Genomic DNA, 10,731 nt, shown 5'->3' with positions numbered 1-10,731 from the left:
GTATATAGACTATAGTCCAAACCATAGTTCGACTACAGTCGAGACCATTGCGAAGACAAAGGACTATAATCAAGATTATAGTCAAGTCTATAGTCTATTTTATATTCAAGACTATATTTAAGTCTACAATCAAGACTATAGTCAAGTCTATAGTCAAGACTATAGTCTAGTCATAAGTCAAGACTATAGTCAAGTCTAAAGTCAAGACTATAGTCAAGACTATATTCAAGACTATAGTCAAGTCTATAGACAATACTATAGTCAAGTCTATAGACAAGACTATAGTCAAGACTATAGTAAAGACTATAGTCAAGTCTATAGTAAAGAGTTTAATCAAGCCTATAGTCAAGACTACAGTCGAGTCTATAGTCAAGTCTTTAATCAAGACTGTAGTCAAGTCTATAGTTAAGATTATAGTCAATACTATAGTCAAGTTAATAGTCAAGACTATAGTGTCTTCTATAGCCTACAATATAGTCAACAGAGTCGAAATAGTCCAGACTACAGTCTAGGATATAGTCAAGAATATAGTAAAAACAAAAGTCAATAATATAGCAGTCAAGTAGTATATAATCAAGTCTATAGTCAAGACTATAGTTAAGTCTATACTCAAGACTTTAGTGTATACTATAGCCGAGAAAATAGTCAACAGAGCAGTCGAGACTGTAGTCGAAACTATAATCGTCACTAAAGTCGTGACCACTATAGTCAAGATTATAGGCAAGACTATAACCCAGGCTATAGTCGAGACTATAGTCCAGGTTTTTGTCGAGACTATAGTCCAGGCTTTTGTCGAGACTATAGTCAAGACCATAGCCTTGTTGACTGTTTCGACTATAGTTTCTACTATAGTCGAGACTACAGTCAACAGAGTAGACGAAACTATAGTCGAAACGATAAACGTCACAACAGTCAAGACTATAGTCGATTATCGTCTAGACCATAAACGTCACTATACTCAAGACCCTATAGAGTTGAGTCCACCTTATAGAGTTAAGACTATAATCAATACCATTGTAAAGATTATAATTAGCAATACTTCACTCCAATCTATTGGTGAGACAATAGTCGACGCTATAAACAAGGCTATAGCTGACACTAAAGTTAAGATATAGTCGAGATTATAAATTATAACCTCTTCGAAAAAGAACTAATTTTTAAAATTTTTTCATATTAATTCATTATTGTGGTTTATTTAATTAAGAATAAGCTGATAAAAAATTAAGGTTAAGAATCTGTCAAAAAAGTTTAGATTTTGGTTGAAAAGAGAACAATAGATCCGAATTTAAGTAAAATCTCTACGAAAATTTTGTGTTAAAAGAATGTTTTCCCTCGTATTACCTTAACGAAAATAATTGTATAATAAATTCGAATCCGAGTTTTTTTAAATTTTAGTTAGCCTGTGCAATCTTCAAACAGAAATGTAATAAAAGTGTTTTTGGAATAGTTCAAAATATCAAATGTTAATGGAAATTTTCAAGGACAAAATTAGAGAATGTCAGTTTTTAATATGAAAATTACTCGGAAAATCAGCAATGAAAAGAAATATTTTCAAAATTTTAACAATTCAATTTCACTGTCCAAATCAACTTTTTTTCAAAGATATTCAAACAAACGAATCTTGAAATTATCAACGAACTAACAAAATTATAAAATATAAAAATTTTAATATGCAAAACTTAAAATATTATATTTTTCAATTATAATTATTTCTAATATTTTTCAATTTTATATTTGAAAACTAAAAAGAAATATAATTTCGCTAAAACTTCACAACTAAATTAAAAATTTTCAAAATATTTTAGAAAATATTTTAAGATTTAAAGAAACTTAATTAAATCTTTTAAACAAATTTATCTATTATTTCTAAAATTTCACAAAAATATGAATGAAATTAATGAAAATTGAAATTTAGAAAAAACTATGTTTACAAAGCACATAAATGACGACAATTAGGGAAATAAACCAGAGAAGGGAAATTAAGAGAAATTTAGTGTAATTGAAATAATTCTTACAATTCAAAGAGCATGTAATAAAAACGTTGTTAAAGTTGCTGATGATAGTGGCTGAGTTGAGACAAATGATGATATTGATGTTGCTGTTGTTGTTGTGGATGGTGATGATGATGATGGTGGTGCTGATGCGGCGGCTGTTGATGATGATGTTGTTGCTGCTGTTGTTGCGGCTGCTGTAACTGATGTTGATTATGATGATGATGTTGATTTACATTTTGCAATGCAGAAGGATGGACAACAGCAACTGTGGGGGGAGTAGCAACAAACGATGGTTGTTGTAGATTTATTGATACCGATGATGCTGAGGATGGTGATGAAGACGAGCCTGATGTGGATGATGTCGATGATGAAGAAGCTGTACCAGCAGCAATATTTGTATTATTTGTTGTAACGCTTGTATGCATTTGTGGTGTATGATGTTGATGAGGAGGATGTGGATGATGATGATGGTGGTGATGATAATTTGGAAAATCCATTGCTATTGGGCCGCCATTGGGGGCATTAACAAAATTTAGCGGTTGTGTTGTAAATGTTGTTGTATTGTTATTATTGTTGTTGTTATTATTATTGGCGCTTGTGGTTGTTGCAGTACCAGCTGCATTTGAGACATTTGTTGCACTGCCCGACATTAAGACCAACGCTTGTTGTGTTGGTAGCGGAGCTGCTGTGGGCATTGGTGGTGGAGGAGGCGGCGGTTGTGGTCGTACTGAGGCAGCAGCTGCGGCTGCAACAGCGGCCACATTATATAGATGGCGCTGTTGTAGCTGTTCATTAGTATACAGCAATTGATTTTGTTGATGCTGCTGCTGCTGTTGTAAATACAATTGTTGGTCATAGAAATCTTGATATTGTTGTATTTGTTGCTGCTGCTGCTGTTGAGCTTGATGGTAGTAATTTTGTATTTGATAATGTTGTTCGAATTGTTGCTGCAATTGTAATTGCATTTGCTGATGATGATATGCATCCGACAACATGTTAGAGGTGGCAGCTGTTGCCAAAACCGCCGATGCTGTAGAATTTGTTTCATTTTTATTTCCGCCATTAGCACTACAGGCGTTGGGAGCTTGCAAAGTTGCTGCTGAAGATGAAGATGCAGACGAAGTTGCTGCTCCTGCTGCTGATGTTGCGTCCATATGTTGCTGACTTCCATAGCCGTATGAAAACGAACCTGTGGATGATGTCAATGAGGAGGCTGCCGATGTTGTGGTCGGTGTGGCTGAAATGGCCGATGAAACCGAAGTGGTTGAAAGTGGTGACGTTAAATTACGTTGTGTTGCCTCTGTTGCCGTATTTTTACTACAAGATGGCCCTTCGAAAAGAACATTTGACGGATTGCTTGCGTTGTTTACATTGTTGCTATTGTTGTTGGTGGTGGCAGGATTTGTTAATGATGCTGTTGCGGATGATGAAGATGTTGTCGTTGGTCCAGCTACAATATTGCTTGTACTTGTTGCTGCTGCTGCATTTGGTACTGCTGCAACGGCATTAATTGCTAATACAGATCCTACTGCTGCTGCTGATGATGATGTTGAAGAAGAACTTGCTGCTACTGCTGTTGCGGATGTTGTTGTGGTTGCTGCAGCTGCTGTGCCAACTACTGATGCTGCTACTGTGGTCATACTATGTGAATCAAGTCTTTGTCATTTAGCATTGCTTTGCAGGGCGGCATTTATTTGTGTCCATAACTCTTTTTTGCAAGATTTCGATCTGAAAGTTTTGTGAACAATTTTATAAAAAAATTAAAAAACTACAAGTTTAGTTAAATCCTAGATAAAGTGTATTAAATAGTTTAATAGAAAGCGGAAAATTGAAAAGCTATCTTTTGAGGAGGTTGACAATGTTACCCTTCTTCCCCCCCCCTGAACATTCGAAGCATCAGCAATGAGACAAATCTACACTCCATATTTTGAATCTGTCTTTTATTTTTTTAGTTACGTCTTTTATATCTATAAATAATTCAAAATTTCATCATCCTTTTACCTTTTAATGGACTGCAACCAATCTTTAAATTGAGCACTTCCCTCGGGTGTTATTTGGAATGCAGCACGAGCCGCTACAATAATACTAGCAAAGTCCTCATAATCAGCTGGTGTTAAATGATATAATTTCTGATGGATACATTGAATATACCTGGAAGAACAAAGGTGTCCATTATATGTTTATTGAGAAGAAAAAACCTTCCAAAGTCTCAACTTACATTTGTTGACATTTTTGCACTAGCGGCGTTAGAGCCGATCTTAAATGTTGCATGACCAACTGATGATTATTCCTGCCCAAATAGTGAGCTGATTCAATAGCCACATCGTGCAACACGAAAGGACTAACTATTGAATTTACAGCGCAAACACAGAATTGGTGAAGATATTGTGAACCCAATTTTTTCGAAATTCTTAAAAGCCATTTAACATCTTCCCCATAGGGTGGATTGCGAGCATATTTTGCTTGCGGACGATCATCGTGAACACGACGTGCCAAAGTTTCCATGGCTAACATGCCAACATTGTAGGCGGCCAATAAATAACGTAATTGAGCGGGTCTATAAGAAGAACAAATTTGATTTCCGTATAACAATAAAATTTAAAAAAGGAAACTCACGTAAATTGATGAGGATGTCTTTGACGATTTGCTTGTTGCTGCTGTTGTGTTGGCGGCTGCAACTGTTGATGATGCTGACCAGCATGACCCATATTGTGTGGTGGTGGCTGATGTTGAGATTGCTGTTGGGGTTGTTGCTGTTGAACTTGCACAAATGGATAGACTTGCTGTTGTTGCTGCTGATTGGCACGCATTTGTTGATGAGCCATAGCAGCCATGGCAGCTTGCTGGGCAGCCGGATGTTGTGCCGACGGCGGTGGTCCTTGTTGTCCATAATAAACTGCCGCGGCGGCTGCTTGCATGCTGGGTGGCTGTGGCATTTGTGGTGGTCCAGTTGGTGGGACGGGAGGACCCTGGGGTGGTGGTGGCACAAATGCTGTTGGTGGTGGTCCACATTGCATGGCGGCCGCCTGGTAGGCAGCCTGAGGTGGCATTTGGGGAAATGATCCGCCTTGTTGAGCCGGATGTACGTAGGCCTGGGGAGGCGCGTTGGCACCATTGGGCGCTTGGTTGTTGGGTCCTCCGGGTGCTTGTTGGGGTGGTGGTGGATAACCAGGATATGCTTGTGGTGGAGGTGGCCCAGGCGGTGGTCCTTGTGGCAAATACATGGGTATTTGATTGGTCGGATACTGTAGATTGTGGTGATAAATACCTTGACAAAAACCATAAGGATTGTAAGGCGATAAACCCACTGGAGCCAAGGTGGGTACTTGCTGTTGAAATGCCGGCGGCGCTGTTGTCACTACTACCTGGCCCGGCTGTTGCGGTCCTCCCGGGCCTCCAGGCGGTCCTTGTAATGGTGGTCCCACCATTGCTTGTTGATTTGCAGCGGCCTGTTGCTGGGCAGCCGCCTGTTGCATTTGCATTTCATGATGTTGATGCGATTCTATTAGAGCTGATAAACTAACTGCTGCCGAATGATCCAAATGATCATCATGCTCGTGTTCACTACTATTGGGTGTGTTGCGCGAATACAATTCGTACCAGTAGCGAGCCACCTGAAAGAGTACTTCCGGATAGACTCCACCACCCTTGGCGGCATTTTCCACTGTAATGCACGCTCTTTCCAGCATATAGTCACTTTGTTCTTTACACTGCAAAATGGCTCTCTGTATCTCATTGGGATTTAAAGCGGCAGCATGTGGTAGCACCGATAGAGCCAACTCTGCAGCTGGATAATTACTATCCCAGCCTCGTGATGCTCTATCGGCCATATTGGCAGCTTCGGGTGGTGTTAAATGTCCTTCCCAGGTGTCTATTAAGAAACTAATGGCCGGTGCACCGATTTCCATGGCCTGACCAATAATCCAGGAAACATGAGAAGAATAAGTACGTGACAACCAATTGGGACTGACGCAATTGTGTAAACCGAGTGCGTAGAGGCCCAATTGAAAGGCGCACATGTGCAAGCCACGATGTGGCCCATGGTGGTTGTGATTGGCAGTAGCTTGAGTGAATAAAGAAGTGGAACTATTTCCTCCCGCCTTAACCAGCACCGTTTTGGCTAGTTCAAACATAAAGTGAGCACTGGCTTCCGAAGGTTGATTGGGTATTGAGGGATAGGCTCGTTTTCCCTTATATCTTAAATCCTTAACCCGAGTAGCGGTGGTCTGTTGTGATCCCATGGTCACATTCGTAGATATACCTTGATTATTTTGCGATTGAGCCAAGTGTGCGGGATTGGCCGGCGAGGAAATGTTCATGCCTGCCATATTAACCTCCAATTCGGCACTGGTGGAACTGGTGGGTCTACTATTGCCTCCAACAGAAGCATAATCGGGTGGAAACATTTCCATATTACCAGCTGCATTGTGGGCCGTACCATGCAATGCATTACCGTGTCTACTATTATAATCCTCTCCCTGTCGATTAGTGGAATTGGCTGGTGTTCTTACCGGAGGATTGTTTGAATAATACGCCGGCAGTAATGGAGTCTTTAGCAGCGTATGTATTTCTCGATCCAATAATTTCTCCATAATCTTGGCAATCTTGTGAGGCTCATCTTTGTAAAAGTATAACAAAGTCAAAGCCAATTCGCCGCGTTGTCGGCGTGTACCCTCACACAATAAGGGATGCTCCGCCTCGGAAACGTTCGCCTTTAAACCCAAAGCTGCTACGGCTGCCTCAAAACCTAGATTCTCATCGGTTACCGGTCTATAAATACTCATTGAACGTATGCGTTGATCTTTCATTGACACCGAAGGCATTACCAAAGCATCGAATATGTACGAAGCCAAATTGATGGGCAACAGAGCTTCTCCCCGCGATTTGAAAGTTCCATTTCTCAACCTTTCCGCTCTGTCTCTAATAACCTCAAGTTCCGGTTCATCTATGGGTATTTTCTTGAGGAGCGCCAAAATATCCGCTTCCTGGTTGGCTAATTTAACTTCTAATGGTTTCGTTGAAGCCGGAGGTCTTGGCATTTCCAATGCAAATATACAAATGCGAAAACCTATATGATAGTGTTCCGAATTTTCTGACAAAACCGTACAGAGAAAAGCACATTTTGTTAGAGTAGCTGAAGCCAAGACCGTCAAATGATGCGATATTGGATTGATATTCTTATTCTTGCCTTTTCTCTTGGGAGCCGGTGGCATTTCCATCATCAAATTGGGTGGATTTTCAAGCATTTCCTCGGCCAAACGCACCGCCAAGGTGCAGGCTTCTCTACCATGACCATGAGCATGTAGACCCTCTGCGCGAGCCAGTAAAATATCCCAAGCATCGTCTGAGGGTCGAACATTGGAGAAAATGTGAGGTTTTTCCGCATTCGTTGAGGTCGATGCTGCATTGGCTTGGGCTGAAGTCGAGGGGCCTGAGTAAACAGCAGATTGTATGGCTGCTGACAACGGTGCAGATTTACTACCATTATTGGCACCATTGGCGCTACCTATATTACTGCTACTGGCAGCAGGGGTTTCATTTGTGACCGTTGTTTTGTTGCTATTACTACTGGCCTTCATTAAAGCAGCTCTAGCTGCTGCTGATGTACTTGGCACAGGTGTTAAATCCTCATTAGAACGACGGTTATTAATATCTTGTGATACAAACTCATCACTTGAAGAGGAAAACGATTCATCTTTTGATAAACGTCTGGCATCGTTAGATTTAACCATTTCTAAGGCCGGTGTCTCCGATCCAGCTGCTATTAACAAAGAAGAGGATGAAGAATTCGATGAGGCCGAGGAAGAAGAAGAGGTTGAATCCGAAGAAGATTGTGAAGATAAAGTAGCCACTATCGTTGCCTTGTTTGTCGGGGTAGTGGGTAAAGAGAAGCCTATTTTACCAGTTGCATCTTCCAAACCATCCGGTGAAGAGACATCGAATGATTGTTGAGAATCCGATTGCGATAAGGTGGATATTGTGGGTTTATTATTAACGAACTTGGCTGGATTTATACTGCGACCATCGGTATCAGAGGCGCATAAATTATTGCTACTGCTATCGCCACCAAAATCGTCGTTTTCACAAAATCCTTCACTACTGGCACTAGATCGATTGCCATCATTACCACCACCCCCAGCAGTTGATACACTAACCAGACTAGCTAGAGGTACTCGTGGTAAATCTTGTACCGTTACCACAGACGAGGAGGAGGCGGCTTGTGCCTGAGCTGAAGTTGAGGGGCGATTTTCGAGAGCCATTGAATTACTAACACTACCTGCAGCAGTATTCGATTTATGGTCTAAACTAGCGGCTACATTTTGTAAACCTGCAACTCCCGGATTTCCCGAGTTCGAAGCCGCAGCCGACGGCACTTCAAGACCCTGATGTAAACGAGCATGCACACTGTCACTAGAAGAATTGCTGGAATTATTACTAGATGATATATAGAAACGCTCACGAAAGGGTCTCTCCAAACGTTGCTTAAAGCCACCATGTTGATCTGACGATGTGCTGATGAAATTATAATGTTTATTATTGGCCATTAACGCCTGCGTGGCATTCAGCTGACCACCATTAGTGGTTTCACACTTGTTTTCCGCATGTTTAAAACAAGTGAAAGGTGAATAGTAAATGGGATTCGTTTCATGGGTATGTGTAATGCCCGCTATGGGATATTCTTCCCAATCTAAATAACAGGCCTCAATGGCTGGCTTAAAACCCACAAACATCTCAGCATCCGAACGCATATTCTGCTGATGTTTATTATTATAAGAGGAGGGCATTATGCGACATTTAACCACACGATCCAAGATTTTCAAATGCCAGGCGGTAAACTGGGCATGCAGCATGTCACGTTCGTCAGGAGCCAAACCAGGATTTAAAGCAGCCAAACGCCAAAGTACCACAATTTCATCAAATAGCGAGGAACAAGCATGTTCTATTGCTTTTGAATTGGTGTGTGTACTAGAATGTTTACCGCCACTATGACCATGAGAACCCATCATTAGAGAGAGTTTGGTCTGATACCACCATAACAAAAGCTGATCACAAGCCATACATTGTTCGGTTATGATCTCCAAAAGCCTGACAGCATTACGATCACAACGACGATACATTTCCCGTACTATGGAGAGTAAATTCCACATACCCTCGGGTTCTCGACCACGCAACGGTCTTAACAGAGAACTCCATTCTGTGGCAGCCGGTGGGGCGGAATTTGTTAAGTAATTTACATCACTGTAAACCATGGGTGCCGGCATAACGAATTTTATTAATATTCGCTTAATATTCTCATGCAATGTTTTCTCATCCAAATACCAATTAGTTTGATCATTTATAGATGCACCTGCTGTGGGATCGGGAGCGCCGCAAACTGTATTTATGGCAGTTGGCTGCTCACTCAACAACTCATCCAGCAAACGCTGAGCTGTGGGCAGAATTTGCTGTGGCAGTTCGCTAATTAAATACTGAGCGAACTTTTGCAATTGATCGCGTTGTAAACGAGTCAATGATTCAGAAACAGGAGCCCTTAGACATACCTCTAAGGGCTAAAGTTAATAATTATTATAACATAATAGAAAAAGAGAAAAAAAAAGAAAAACCATTAATTATAATTAATTAAACTTAAAAAAGGCACGCAAGCCTGAGGGAAACAAAATTATGGACACTAATGCAAATGTTCAAAACTTACACAATGTATTCGATGTAAACAAACGGCCACAACGTGTGAACACCAGTATGCCGATGAATTGCATGTACAATTACATGACGATATGCGTCGACGATCAAATGTAACGGCCACATTAAAATTCTGACTTGGTGTTTGACACACTACCGTAGCGGATAAATGAAAACCTGCAATGAATTTTCATTATGGTTAAGTTGAAAATAATTAAATTTAGATAAATAAAACTATTCTTATGTTTATAAAAAGGGGGTTAATATATGGTAATGTATTCGTGAATATTACCTATTTGTAGGGGTTCCTTAACGGCTCCTGTTTTGAATAATTGATCACCACGATTAAATTCATCTGATGAACTATTTGCAAGACATGAATATAAACGTATGTCTTCTTCATTATCCGGAAAACTCCAAAATGCAATACGTAATTGCAATTGTTCCGGTACAGGTGGATAAACATGTTCCACTAATTCGAAGGGTATAAAGGAGGCCACACATTTTGCTGCCAATTCTGTGAGTGTTGAGACTTCTGAAAGAAAAAGGAAGAAAAATTTTAAATTAAAGGTTTTGTTTTAAATTCAAAATTTTCTTATTGAAACGTTAATCTATGGCATTACCCTCTGCCTCTTTAAAAGATTCATTAAAAATTCCATAAATTTTCAATCCTTAATATTCGCTAAAACAGAAATTTTAAAACAAAGAAATTTTGTTCCAAAAAACTCACAATTATCTAATAACTATAAAATTAAAATTATTTAAAAACCCACAAACAAATTAGCAAGGGATGTATGAAAGGAAGTAGTCGTCGCAATGACAAACACAAATTGCCAAATAAAAAGGATATTTCTTTTCAAGACTTGTTTTTATTAATAGTGACGGTGGTTGTGATTATGGTGATGGTATGAAAAGAAAGTGTTTCTGTTATTGTTTTTAAAAGGTTATTAAGTAAAAACATGCAAAAAACCACAGACAAAATGCACACAAACAATTTTGTTCATTGTATGCAGATTTTTGAAACAACAAACAGATCAATTCCAGCAGTTTTAAAGTG

The 10,731-nt window shown here is 39.8% G+C and overlaps 2 protein-coding genes across 7 annotated transcripts in view; both read right to left on the bottom strand.

Annotated features, from left to right (window-relative positions):
• Nucleotides 1-2,044: 2,044 nt before the first annotated feature.
• On the bottom strand, nucleotides 2,045-3,634 carry LOC119608103 (probable serine/threonine-protein kinase DDB_G0280133). Its single transcript, XM_037962373.1, has one exon. The coding sequence runs from the start codon at nucleotides 3,632-3,634 to the stop codon at nucleotides 2,045-2,047; it is 1,590 nt and encodes a 529-aa protein (XP_037818301.1).
• LOC119608104 (zinc finger SWIM domain-containing protein 8) overlaps nucleotides 3,589-10,731 on the bottom strand; it is a 27,924-nt gene continuing 20,781 nt past the window's right edge. For 5 of the 6 annotated variants that reach the window (XM_037962374.1, XM_037962376.1, XM_037962375.1 and 2 more), the window contains 6 exons: nucleotides 9,967-10,209; nucleotides 9,688-9,851; nucleotides 4,611-9,544; nucleotides 4,213-4,551; nucleotides 3,996-4,145; nucleotides 3,589-3,722 (listed from right to left, as the gene is read on the bottom strand). In XM_037962374.1, coding sequence (XP_037818302.1) covers nucleotides 3,656-3,722; nucleotides 3,996-4,145; nucleotides 4,213-4,551; nucleotides 4,611-9,544; nucleotides 9,688-9,851; nucleotides 9,967-10,209 — 5,897 coding nt within the window. In that variant the 3' untranslated portion in view covers nucleotides 3,589-3,655. The remainder of the gene's footprint in view (nucleotides 3,723-3,995; nucleotides 4,146-4,212; nucleotides 4,552-4,610; nucleotides 9,545-9,687; nucleotides 9,852-9,966; nucleotides 10,210-10,731) is intronic. The other variant, XM_037962379.1, reaches the window with a different exon arrangement.

Source organism: Lucilia sericata, unplaced genomic scaffold (genome assembly GCF_015586225.1).
Source record: "Lucilia sericata isolate MDLA Ls3-8-SP2 unplaced genomic scaffold, ASM1558622v1 Contig000792F_arrow, whole genome shotgun sequence".
In the NCBI taxonomy this organism is placed as follows: domain Eukaryota; kingdom Metazoa; phylum Arthropoda; class Insecta; order Diptera; family Calliphoridae; genus Lucilia; species Lucilia sericata.
The sequence above is the reverse complement of the archived record's forward strand: the minus strand, read 5'-3'. Positions and strand labels throughout refer to the sequence as shown.

What these genes read in the sequence shown, in the direction of transcription:
- LOC119608103 (XM_037962373.1), bottom strand. Translation starts at nt 3,634, where the DNA reads ATGACCACAGTAGCAGCATCAGTAGTTGGCACAGCAGCTGCAGCAACC.